The sequence below is a fragment of the Erpetoichthys calabaricus genome, chromosome 2, assembly GCF_900747795.2.
Source record: "Erpetoichthys calabaricus chromosome 2, fErpCal1.3, whole genome shotgun sequence".
Taxonomy (NCBI): domain Eukaryota; kingdom Metazoa; phylum Chordata; class Cladistia; order Polypteriformes; family Polypteridae; genus Erpetoichthys; species Erpetoichthys calabaricus.
Window position 1 is genome coordinate 39,345,157 of NC_041395.2, and position 13,640 is coordinate 39,358,796.

Genomic DNA, 13,640 nt, shown 5'->3' on the forward strand with positions numbered 1-13,640 from the left:
CTGAGTGGAGCCCCCAACTCTGAAACTGATATCATCTTCACATCTCCTGTCAAGCCATGGGGGGCTGTACTCTGAATTTCAGTGTTTTACGGAGGCCTTTACCAACTGGTAAATTAGCAGAGCAGACCCCAAGTTCAGGTTTAGCCCCCCATTGCTCGTTTTCAGGGATTTCAAATGAGAAAAGCCCTGGGGAATTTTGAAAATGTGCCTATTTAAGGAAAATAAGGGATCGGAAAGTTTTTGGTTTTTTTCCCCCCTCATCGAGTTGACTGGCATTTTTAAGTTGTGGTTTTCTAGCTTAGCAATCAAGAATCAGTGTTTTCACCAAAGGAAAGACAAAAAGATGCTAGAATACCGTGTGTGTAAAATAAAAAATATATTAAGCAGTATAAAACTTATTTTTCTGCCGTTTTTGTTTTTTGATGTCTCTTTCTTTCTGTTTCTCTCTCCCCAGCCAGCTAGATGGTGCAGCCTTTGCAAAGCTGATTCTCCTGGGGGCGCTCCTGCGGCCCCTCATCGTGGAAGTCTCTTAATGCCTCCCTGTAGGCCGCCTTGAAGTCTGCGGTGGGATTATAAGATAACAAGTGCAGACAGTCAAACTCCGAGACCTAAAGAGAGGACAGGAGAGCAAACGGTGAGAAATCAGAAGGGAGAGAGGTGAGGAACTGTACAAGAGACCCCCAAACCAAGTGACGATAAAGTGTCGATGACGTCTATGCCAGTATGAAAGTTTGTTCAGCTTACTCTGTCTGAGCCCAGCAGCCTGTAAAGTCACATAAACAACAACACTTATTTCTAGAGCACATTTTCATACAAACAATGCAGCTCAAAGTGCTTTACATGATGAAGAAAGAGAATAAAGACAAAATAAATAAGAATTAAAATTAGGGAACACTAATTAACATAGAATAAGAGTAAGGTCCGATGGCCAGGGAGGACAGAAAAAACAAAAAAAAAACTCCTGATGGCTGGAGAAAAAAATAAAATCTGCAGGGGTTCAGAGGCCACGAGACCACCCAGCCCCCTCCAGGCATTCTACCCAACATAAATGACCTCAGTCAGTCCAATGATGGTGCCTCGTTGTGCCAAGGGACGAGATTCCAATCACGTCTTTGCCATGTCCGTGTCCAGTCCACACATCCCAAAGACGTCCCTGTTCAATTAACTCTAAATTTTCCTCACGAGTGTTCCATGAAGTGGACTAGTGCGTCATCAACACTGGGGGTCCTGCCTTGTGTGTGATGTTATCAGGGTGAACTTCAGCCAATCTTGAATAAGGAGGTCTAAAGGTGGGTCGATAACAAACATGCCACTAATAGGCAGTCATTTCTTTCACTTCAGTGATTTCAGGCTTTATTTCTGTTGTCAAGTTATTTAACGGAGAGGCCAGGGGGTCTTGTTGGTGGGACAGTTCAGGCGGTTTGCCTGATGTGCTGTGATTGAGGTGCTGGTGTGTTCTGTCCACCCTCAGTATGTTGTCTGTGTGTGTTATTGGCTTATTATAGACACTGTTGTCAGGTCTACCAGCTTTATAGAGAGGCACGGCTGGACCCCAATACTGTATACCCTCGTAATCACTGACCAGGTTTAAAGTACTGCACTCAAAAGGAGTCACCACACAACTCTAGTTTGGTATTTTTCATCCATCCATTATCCAACCTGCTATATCCTAACTACAGGGTCACGGGGGTCTGCTGGAGCCAATCCCAGCCAACTCAGGGCGCAAGGCAGGAAACAAACCCCGGGCAGGACGCCAGTGCACCGCAGGGCACACACACCCACACACTAGGGACAATTTAGAATTGCCAGTCCACCTAACCTGCATGTCTTTGGACTGTGGGAGGAAACCCACGCAGACACGGGGAGAACATGTGAACTCCACGCAGGGAGGAGCTGGGAAGCAAACCCGGGTCTCCTTACTGCGAGGCAGCAGCGCTACCACTGCACCCCCGTGCCGCCCTGGTATTTTTCAAGTAGAAGATATTTCTTGTCAAACGTAGTATATGTGCATTTGCTACATAAAATTGTGTTCTAGTTGAGCGTATATCTCTCTCTATAAAAAAAAAATCCTGGAAAGGAAATTTCCAGGGTGACGATACGTGATCTTCTCAGAAGACATTTAAAAGACACGCGAGACAAAAAAGACTGGCCACGGAGCATCTCGCGGGGACCGTAAACATGAGACTTGGTGCCAAGAGATTGTCCCAGGGCCGTCTCGCGGGGACGTGGAACATGAGATTCTTGAAAGACACGTCCTTCTTATCAAATAAGAGCACGGCCAGCGGTAGCACACACCGATCCTGTGCTCTCAGCAAAGAAGAAAGAGCAGCGGAGAGAAAAAAGGCAGATAAAACATTATGAAAGCAGTGGAATTATAAAGGCTCAAACTAACGATGGCGCGATAAACATGCAGAGAAAGGTACAGAATATGAAAGCAGTAAAATTCAAAAGTATTGTAGCATCCCAGCCAAGTTGAAACCTTTTTTGTTTTAAGTCACTGTTAGGTCCGATTGATGGAGGGCGGAATACAGCACTTACACAATTATGGATCATACGCTATGAGATTCTGTGGTCCCGCAACAGTTAAAGCAACGATTCCAAAGAAGAAGAAAAAAAAAAGCTTTTAAAAATGTATATCCGATTAAACAAACACAGGGGTTGGCGAGCGAAGCGAGTAGGGTGCAGAGCCCCCTAGTTCTTTACATTTTTAAAAAAGGAAAAGCCAGTCCTGGCACATTACAATGAACCCTATGGAGCACAAGGCTCCAATGGAAAATAAGAGCATAAAATCTTACCAAATCAGTCCACTTTTCATGCCAACACAGTTGTTGAGTGTTGTTCCACATCTTGTGATTACACAAAACACTTTGTAAAACAGTTTATAGACATGTCGTTTTTGAACAAAATACACCAGGATTATGAGAGTCAGCTGTTTAAATAAAGACCAGCTATGTGTGCCACCTCACTGTTCGTCATCTTCTTTCACCCCTCAGGACCTGATAAAAGATTTTGTGCCACGTGGTTGGTTTTGTTTTAATTAACTTTCATGTTTACTTGAGAACTCTCACAACCAAATAGAAAACATATATGTACTTTCAGGAAACAGTACCAGGAATATGCAATAAAACAATTATTTCAATTTCCCTTTTGTTGTCACAAACATGCTTCAAAAAGACAGAAGGCGTGTGTTCTTTTATCAAAACTCAGAGCACGTATTCGGCAACTTTTTATGCTTTGATTTTTCCATTATAGCCTCGTGTCCCTTAAGGTTCATTGTAAAATATGGGCAAACCAAAAAAAAAACACTTAACTATAAAACACAATTGTTTGTGGCAAATGCATAAGTACCAAGTTTATGAAGAAATGACTTGAAAAATACAAAATGTATTGTTTAAGCCAGGCATACTTTGCACGATTTTTTAAGCAGAATTTTCGGAGTCAGTCTGAAGTTCAGCATCATCAGCCGTCGTTTCATGTGCAGTATGAGGGGGGGTTCTGATGCCCGCTTGCATCTTACAATTGGACTCTTGCACGATCAGAAGTGTATTTTTCATCGTATTATTTTCGGTGGACATTTTTGGTTGAAAAAACTTTTTTTTTTTATACTGAAATTTACTTTGTGTTAAAACAAAATTCGTTAAACATGATGTTGTATGAACATTTGTTCGGGCCAACAAAAATATTCAGTATTCTGAAAATGTCATTACTTCTGTATTCGCTATAATGGTATTTAACCTGTACTTTGAAATCTATTAATGTGTCTATGGTTCTTTGTGTAAAGAAAGCCTTCTTAATATTATTGCAACATTTGCTCTTAAATTTCCAATGGTATCCCTTTGTTCTTGTGAAATAATTTTAAGGTAACAGCTGTGATCCACTGTATTAGTTCCCTTCATAGCGGAATTCGATCATGTCGGCTCCATTTGCTTAGTATGAAAAGGGTCAGCGCCGTCAAACACTTCCCAAAGCTCTTACCTCTAAGTCCCTGAATCAAGTTGCACTTCTTGAACAAATATAACAGTGATGGGCCCCTTTTGGGATTCGTCTGCTATGGAGTCGTATCACATAGCATTGGTGGATCCATTTGGGGATCACTTCACCATGTAAAGTGATTTTAGCCTGTCAGTCTGGATTAGGCTACCATGTGAAGTGCAATTCAGACAGGATTAGTTTTACATCTTGAGGTGAGGTAAAGTAATTCTTATCAGAGGACCTTTGTAATTTTTGTTGCATGTAAATTGACATGTCTATATAATTTCATCATTCGAGCAATTCAGCTGGGGTTAAAGTGACAGGGGTCCTTCGGTAATAATTACATTGACCAGCCTCCTGGAATAAAACTAATCCTGTCCAAATAGAGTTTAATACTATTAGAGATTGTTTCGTACTTTAACTGCCCTGCAATAAAGGTGAATGGTGCTTACCAAGTTAAGGAAATGTTCCTTTACCATGACAAGTGGAGTGTTTACACTGGGAAAAGGTGGACAGCACAAGATCACCAAATCACATCCCAGAGGAGGAACAACTTGAATCACTGGTCAGAAGAAATGCAACATTGGTAATTAATTTGGGGCTCCCATCACTGTGCTGGGTGATTTTACCCTCTGAAGGCACACATCTCATCTTAACCATGTAAGGCCATTCAGTTTCACCGCTCTGACCATGAAGGGGATGGAGCTTCCCAGGTTAAGGGGACATTTCTTTACTTAGGCAGGTTGGTTTCTCATTTTGTGTTACACAGAAAGATAAGGTGAGGGCACATCACTCTGATGGGTTAGTGCTGGGATTTCTTCACCATGAAGGGTGCTTTTAGTTGGTGTGACCACCATCATCATGAAGAAGATAGAAGCCTTGTGAATGTTACATTAGAGCCACCACAGGCTGGGTGCTTGTTTCTCATTCCCCTTGTACTGCTGGGTGGGTGTGCAATTGTGTGTTTCCATTCTGAGATTTCACTCGGAGCTCTCCACTGTATCTAACTAGTCCCTTTTGCCCTTTTTTTATAAATACAAATTTTATCTTTGAGTATTCTGAGCTCTTTTATACACTTCTCCCCAGGCCATGTTGTGCATCATGTGGTGAACTACTTCACATTACAGATAAAATAAAGATGAGAGATCAGTGACTCGGTACCTGTTGCGATCGAGCTTTTCCATATCTGACAAATGTGGCAAAATGTTCACAGTTGAATTTCAGTATATGGTATGGAAGCGTCCGGTCAACGAAGATCAGACAGCGGTACAGAATTTCATCTTGAGGCAGAGCATCCAGCATGAGGTCATAGGAGCGGTTTGTATAAACTTTGGAAAACCCGACGACCGAACTGACCCTCTGCCGCCGGATCATAGTTTCTGTAAAAAGGACCATGAAAGGCGCATTGTCTCTCAACCAGGCCATGGTGCTCTCTGAAAAAGACAAGTTCAGGTTAATAGAAAACATGACACTGAAATTGCACATTCACCCCCTCAATCCCTTCATGGACCCCATATGTAAAAACACATTGAAGCAATGGCAGTCTTAGAAGTTTTACTATTGACCAAATGCACTGTCTACTTCAAATTCATGAAAGGCCTTGTTTTCCTAATGCCCACTTTTGTTTCTGGTGATCATTTAACTCTCTAGCCAACTAGACAGAACAACAACTTGAGAAAGTGAAAAGTGAACAGATAACGATGAGCACGTCTGTCTTGATGAAAGAGCCAACTAAAGGAAGCCAAGATGAGTTCAGGCCCACATACAACTCTTTAAGGTGTCATCTTGTGTAAGATCTGCAACATAGGAAGAGTGTGAACATCTGACCCATTGAGGTTAAACTTTTGACCCAAGAGGCAGCTTGCCATGAATGAAGCTAAGGGGTGATAACAAAAGACAAAAAGTAACCAAGGTGACCAGTTCATAAGGGGTTTGTCATAGAGTCTTAAGTCTGAGCTGCACTTTGCAGATGACGCTAGTGTACAGAACTTAGTGAGGTATGGAAGTGTGGCGAGTTCTTCATCACAGCAATGCAATTACAACAGACAGGATATCCTTCCTGGTTGGAGTGGGTCAGCTTATTCATAACTCTGCACACTTGAGGGCAGACCTTCTACACAATTAAGGCTTAACCCAGTGCTCTTTGAAACTTTCTCAGAGATGGATGGGGGTTATGTCTTTCTTCAAGTGACACATAATGTAAATCTGAGAGTTCATGGGTTTGTCTGTACGTTCAGTTAAAACCACTTCTTTGTTATTCCAACAGGAGCACTTCCCTGAATAGTCCTGGACATAGAAAGGGTCCCTGCTCAATATTTTGCACATCTTCTTGGTTCACCTGCTTGATGTGAACCCTCTTACCCCAGGCATTGGTGCATTTCTACCCCATAAGACAATGTGACTTTTCCCAGTGATTTTCAGTCGTAGCCTTCATTTGCATGATCTTAGCAGGTCGGAGACATCATCTCTGCCCATCTGTGAAGGTCAGTCACGTAATGTGACACACTCTGTCACTCACTCCATTGAGTATGTGACTCGCTCCAAAGAACTCAAACAGCTTTGGTTTTGTCTTTAGCTGTAGTGGTGTGCTATGTGTGCATGAGAGCTGATAATCAATGGATGCTCATCCGAAAGTTTAATACATGGAATGTAGTGATGAGGAATGGCTGCTGCCTTGAAATTGAAGCACTTAGGAGTGATTCAGAACCAGGAACTGGACAGACTGCGTTACATTATTTATAAATGATGATTTATCAGTTTAACTCGGTGGTCTTAAACTCCAGTCCTAGAGGGCTGCAGTGGCTGCAGGTTTTCATTCTAACCCTTTTCTTAATTAGTAACCTGTTTTTGCTGCTAATTAACTTCTTTTCCTTTCATTTTAATGAACTTGTTTTTAAAGATTTGTTCTCCTGAATTGCTTCACTTCTTTCCTTAAATGGCAGCCAAACAGAAATGAAATGTGACGTAAGTGAGCCAACTGAAGACCAACTAAGTCAGGGCCTCAAACTCCAAGCAGTTGCTTACTTAGGCTGTCATTCTTGTTGCTGCTCTCGTGGTGCAATAGCAGACATTTCTGAAATTGTTGCTTTTCTCTTTTCTAAGAGTGCCATTCAAATGTTAATTAGCAGCAAAAACAGGTCACTAATTAAGAAAAGGGTTAGAATGAAAACCTGCAGCCACTGCAGCCCTCCAGGACTGGAATTTGAGACCATTGGTTTAACTGAATGCATGTTTCTTTTTAAAAATGTTCTCAGAATTTTTAAAACCTATGGACTTCCTGTAGTGGAGAGCATGAATACAGCTATATAGGTTCAAATCTCACACCCAGTTACTGTCTACTTGAGCCTGCCCATTTCCCCCAAATCTCCATGGCTGTTTTTCCCATATCCTAAAGACATCGTCACTCATGTGCATCAGATGGTCACCATCCGGGTTCCTCCCAGGTATGTAATACCACCATGGGCCGAGAGGGGCGCCGCCACTAACTGTGTGATCTTCCTTTGCCTCCACACTGCCAAGAAAGTGCCCAGTGAGGATGATGAACTCTGCCCTTTTCGACCCCAGGACCTCAAAATCCCAGCTGTCTGGAAGGAGGTGTCACTTGAGCAGAGTAGTGACGGAGCTCCTGCATTCCCAGATAAAACACCTGAAAAAAGTGTCCTTATTTATTAGAGCACCGGAGGGTGATATTTTTGTTTGTACTCCCATCATCGAGCGCCATTTTGTTTTTGTTTCTCAAGTAAACAGAGAAAGCTGGGTCAGCACTCCACCATTTATCTTGCCTTTTGACCTGTCATTCTCTCAGACATCACAAGGTGCATGTCAGGTTAAAAGGCTGCCAGGCCCTTCTTGCTACTGTAATGGGTGTAATGGGCTATAAACCAGTGTTTTAAAGAAAAGGCAGAATTTCTGGAAAATTCTGCTACAGGTTATTGCTGATGGCTATCTACAGGACACAAATATTTACCTGTCTTGCTAAAGAGTCACCTGCTTTGAATAGTCAGACTGCTTTGATTTAGTATCTTATCTACACACAATGTGTAGATACAGAACTGTCTGCTTCCTTGGAAAATTAACGAGTTCTGGGGACATTGGTTTCTAATCAAGTACTCAAAGTAAATGTGTTTACACTATTTGTTATACAGAGTAAATTGGTTTGCACCATTGTTTCCACTGATTACCATGTTCATCTATGCAGAAATTGAAGCATATATATATTTCTGGGAAAAGGAGAAAAAAAGTAGAAGAGAACAGAGAAGTATGGTCTGAGACTTGGGACTGCTGTCTGTTTCTTTTATGTTTTACACCATATCGCTGTGGCTACACCCTGTAGCAACAGTGGCTTGTACCTGGCCCAGGTTCCCCTAGGCCTGAGGTCGGTAACACTACCATGCAAGTTCTCCTCTTTGGAATTCAGTTTCTGAGCCTCATCTTATAAATCTGAACAATCACAGGTGAATGACATCCAGGGATGTCTCAGTATGGCACCGTGTACCCCGCTTGCTCAGTAAACAAACAGTCTTAACTCAATCATTGCCAACCTTATTGGACTTCTGCCAGCCCAAGAAATGACAATGTCCACTCCTTTTTTTTTTTTTTTTATTATAAACATTGCAAGCACTAGATCTGTGATCTCTCACTCTCGGCCTCTGCCTTAACTTCAGTTCTGTAGTAGGACCCCTTCTGGCCTGAGTGTGGCCAAAGCAAGTGCTGCGGCGAACTCTTCTACTCTAGTGCCAGGCCACAGTGGCCAGCTGGCAGTAATAGAGAAGAGAACTAAAGTGCCATCAATGGTACTCCTGTAGAAAATGAACCTCTGGGGGCGCTACAGCCATTTATTACAGGCACAGTCTCAGTTCTGGGGGCTTAGGCCAACTAGTTGCTCACCTGCCAGTCCTAAGCATTTTACAGTATTCCATAAGATTGATGTAAATGAACAAAATGATGTCATGCAACGGCTTGGGAAATTCTAGCAGGATGAGTAAACGACAGGCATCCCTTTTACCAGCAGGAAATGTGCCCGGCCAGCGCCCCTCTCAGTTGCACATTCTCGCTCACAGCTGCTGGACGCAGTGATGGTATGAGCCACAATAAATAAATAAATATCTTCTGTTTTCTCCAAAGAAAAATTAGATAATGATGTGCCTACTTTTGGTAGGCCCTGGTGTGAAGAAGGGGGGCTGAGCGCACTCCAAGGGGACGCGGCCTCTCCTCCGAAACCTCTCTTAAACGGTGATACATTGGGAAACAAGTGACAGGTGTTTTTTTCACCTCCTCTTTGCTCGAGAAGCTGTTGGCTGGCTTTATCTGCATTTCGTGCGGAGCTTCGAATGTTTACCTGAATATTCGATCTCTTTTCGCTGTTCTGTTATTTCCACAAGTAATATTTTCCGTTTGTTTGCGCTAATGTGATCTTTACTCTCACTTTTGGAGACTTTCAAATTTTCCTACTTCCATTATCTCTAACCTGCTCTGCCTGTATATCACAGGACTTGCGTCTGAAGGTTTTAAGTATGACGTGACTTGTCTGTCTGGCGGGAAGTGAAACTGTCTCTGACTCTCTGTCTCTCTTCAAAAGATCACATCTCGTCCCCCGGAAAAAAGTCTTGGCTTTCACAAGTTTTTTTTTTTTATTATATAATAGATAGATAGATACTTTATTAATCCCAAGGGGAAATTCACATACTCCAGCAGCACCTTACTGATACAAAAAACAATATTAAATTAAAGAGTAATAAAAATGCAGGTAAAAACAGACAATAACTTTGAATAATGTCACATTTGTCACTTTTCCAGCTTCAAACTCCTAGGGGTCCACATCTATAAGGACCTGCGTCTGTGTGGATTTTTCACCGAGTACTTTAGTTTTCTTTCCACATCCCAAACACTTGTTATGGTAGTGTTTGTAAATTGATCCAGGGTGAGTGTGTGTGTCTGCGTTGTGTCTGTGTACATAAATGTTCCCCTGCCAGTGTTGGTTGTGACCCTGCGCTCAATCCCACCCAGGATTGGCATCAGCCCCCCCACAACCCTGAACTGGATAAGATAAATAATGAAGAAATAAATTCAGTGACCTGAAGGAAAGATAAGCACAGCAGCTCCTCCCTTAAGCTTGGTGTCACCAAGTCACTGCATGCCCCTCATTGACCTGCTGTCATTACAGCTGACCTCTTAATGAGGGCCTAATGCACGTCTGCACGGCTTATCTTAACGTTGGGAGCAGAGCAGCTTTTTTGCCAAGGAAACCGTGAGCAGATTTTAGAAACCAAGGAGGTTAAGTGGCTAAGGTGGTGGACTGTAAGCCATTAGGTTGCTGCTTGAGTCTCTGGCACGGACCCCATGTAACGCTCTAAGTGAATTGCTTGACTAAATGTACTGTACTCCTAAAGGAACTTGAACTGGAGTCTCTGATGGACAGATACTATATATTAGGTTCACTTACTTTTCACACTCACATTAACAACTGCAGACAGAAGCACAGCTGAAAGTGGCACCTTGTGGGCACTCGAGTCCTGATGTAATATTTTAGAAGTGCCAAGTTGTTTTGGGCTGAATGGTGTTGACGCCAGACCATTGAGTCCAGCTTAACTTCTGAAATAATACTTCTTTGGGCCGCTACAGAACAGGTGTCCTCATTCCATATGATGATGCCAGGACATTACAGGGCACGCTCTCACACACACCCTCATAATAAGCCAGTTTACCTCCCGCACTCTGTATTGGCATGTGGAATGAAATCCACCCTTGGTCTAAACGTGCTAATCCCATTACTGAACTGCAGGCCTGTCCCAGCAGGAAGCTGTTCTAGATGGGATGGCACTCCATTGCAGGACACAGCCACACCAAGCCCAACCTGTGCATCTTTAGGATGTGGAGGACCTGAGAGAACATAGAGACAGTGACAGGAATTGAAGTTGGAAGCCTGGAGCTGTGAGGCCGCAGTGTTAACCACTTAATTCATTAATGAGTTACATTTATATTGCGCTTTTCTGGCACTTTTCAAAGTACTTTACATAGATAGTGGAGAGCCACTTGAACCACCACCAATGTGTAGCATCCACCTGGATGGTATGATGGCAGCCCTTCTTGTGCCAGTAGGTTTATCAAGCATTAGCTATTAGGTGGTGAAAGAGAAAATAACCAATTGGAGAATGTGGAAGATCGGGTTCAGAATGAACAAGGCCATAGTGGGCAATTTAGTTAGAACATCAGGGTACATCCTATTTTTGTTCAAAGAATGCCCAGGGATCTTTTATGACCACTGATGGTCAGGACCTCAGTTTTATGTCTCATCTGACGGACAGCTCCATTTTTCAGGACAGTGTCCTTGTCACCACACTGGGACATTGGGATCCCCACACAGACCACAGGGTAGGCACTCCCTGATGGCCTCACCAACACGTCTTCCAGCCGCCGCCCAATCTTTTCCTACAGGTCTTAATGAGACCACCGTGTCACTCATAGAGATTTCTCCTGAATTAATTAATGTTTGTATTTTAAAACTGAGGCTGTTTTGTAAAGATTGCTCCGTATAAAACAAGCTAATTGTTTAAATGCCAGCGTAGATGTTGATGCCTTACCTGGCCATGAAAAGTGGACGACTTCTCCATTGCCCAAGTAGATTCCCCAGTGAGACAGAGGCCCAAAGTCAAATTCAAGCAGCTCCCCAGGACTGGCATCAGTGAAACCCTCCACTCGGATCTGCAAAGAGGTGGGAAGAAAAATGAGCAGCTGTTTAAAAAAAAAAAATAACAAAAAACAGTTGGGGGAACACTGTCAGAATATGGATGGCCACCATCCTGGGTGCCTGAAAATTCAGAAAAATATCGCCCGTCTTACTTGTGGCGTAGCCATCGCAGCAGTTTGCCCCTCAGCAGAAAGATCTCAGAGATGGAATGCTGGGCTCTCCCACGGCCAGCACAGGAATGTGATCTCTGCAGGACAGAGCTTCGCGGGCAGCCCTCTGACGTCACCTACTGATCCCATCTGCTCTCCGATCTTTAATGCTGCCTAATGAGTCCGCCTGACCTGGTAAGCTGCCAGTCTTATCTTTCAAGTGCATGTAAAGCTGTGTTTACTCACCCGGACACATGTCTCTGTTCAAGTCATCTGAAGTCGAGGTTGTGTCCATCTTCCCAGCAGGATTAGCTATATTTCTGTTTGGGGAGTTAAGTCGTGGCTGGCTTGGAGGATTGGGCTTCCATGGGGTTACACCTGCTCCTTGGCGTGATTCCCAGCTGGGACCACTGGGTGGAGTTTGCATGTTCTCTCCATGCATTGTGGGCTCCTCCCAGGACTGTTTTGGTCTTTTCTGTTTTTGCAGTGGACTCCTCTTCTTCTGCATTAAGCTCATGCATCTTGTCAATATCCTGGAAATATCACCACTTAAAAAAATGGTTGGATGGCACTGAACTGTCACAAGTGATTAATGTGCCTTTCACAATGTCCATTAGATTACAGTGTTTGGCCACATAATGCGAGGGAGAATCAAAAAGTAAAGGCAACTTACACTTTAATACCAGTAGCTGTGCGCAGATGAACGTAACAGCTCTATCACGTCTCCACATAGTGCCCCTGCAGGTTGATGCACTTCTCGTACTGATCCACTAACTTCATCAGTCCTTCAGCTTCTCCTGAATCCAAGTGTGCACCGCTTCCTTTACCTCATCATCAGGGGTGAAAACACAACCGTGTCGAGCATTTCAAGCGGAAATGTGATGCGATAGTCGCATGGTGTTGGACCAGGGCTCTAAGGGGGGGTGTTGTATTGCCCCCACTGTTGCAGCCACTGCATTGTGAAGTGTGATGTCCTGGAGCAGCAAGACTGTTTTTGACAGCATTCCTCTTCCTTGGCTGCAAATTGCAGGTTTCAGGTTCTCTCTAAGCATAGCACAGTATGTTGCATTGAGCACTGACTGTTCCCGTTGTTGAAAATGCACTAGAATTGGACCCTTCATATCCCAAAAAAAGAAGGTCACCGTGATTTTCTTGGTGGAGGGCTGTCATCTGAATGTCGTCTTAACTGGAGAAGCACTGCATGCTTTCTCTCTTGCTTTCCAGCTCACGGTGATGGACCCATGTCTCATCTCTAGTGACAATCTGCTCCAAAATGCTTGGATCTTTGTATCGCAAACTCCACGTGCTGCTGGTTGTCAATAAGCTGTTTGGGTATCCATCTTGAGTACCCCAAGTAATCATGCAGTGTGCCATGTGCAGATCCATAGCTGATATCCAAATGTGCAGCAACAGCGGGCAATGTAATCTGACAGCCTTCTCTGATTCAACAACAACATTTATGTTGTTTATGATGTAGCTCAAAGTGCTTTACATGATGAAGAAAGAGAATAAAGACAAAATAAATAAAAATTAAAATAAGGTCCGATGGCCAGGGAGGACAGAAAAAACAAAAAAACTCCCGACGGCTGGAGAAAAAAAATAAAATCTGCAGGGGTTCCGAGACCACGAGACCACCCAGCCCCCTCTAGGCATTCTACCTAACATAAATGACCTCAATCAGTCCTCATGGTATTCAGGGTTCTCATGGAAGAACTTGATGATGATGGTCTTTAATCCATCAATGTAGGGACATCACGGTGCTTTGATCAGGTGGTGGTGGTGGTGCAGGTTGCCACCCCAGAAACCTGGAAAAAGAACAGAAGAGAAAGTAG

The 13,640-nt window shown here is 43.4% G+C and overlaps 1 protein-coding gene across 1 annotated transcript; it reads right to left on the bottom strand.

The window, feature by feature from the left end:
* Positions 1-262: 262 nt before the first annotated feature.
* LOC114645784 (phospholipase A and acyltransferase 4-like) lies at positions 263-13,250 on the bottom strand. Its single transcript, XM_051922338.1, has 4 exons — positions 11,812-13,250; positions 11,553-11,673; positions 5,134-5,405; positions 263-608 (listed from the first exon to the last, which is right to left on the bottom strand). The coding sequence occupies exons 1-4, from the start codon at positions 11,824-11,826 to the stop codon at positions 459-461; spliced, it is 558 nt and encodes a 185-aa protein (XP_051778298.1). The 5' UTR covers positions 11,827-13,250; the 3' UTR covers positions 263-458.
* Between the last annotated feature and the right edge of the window lie 390 nt (positions 13,251-13,640).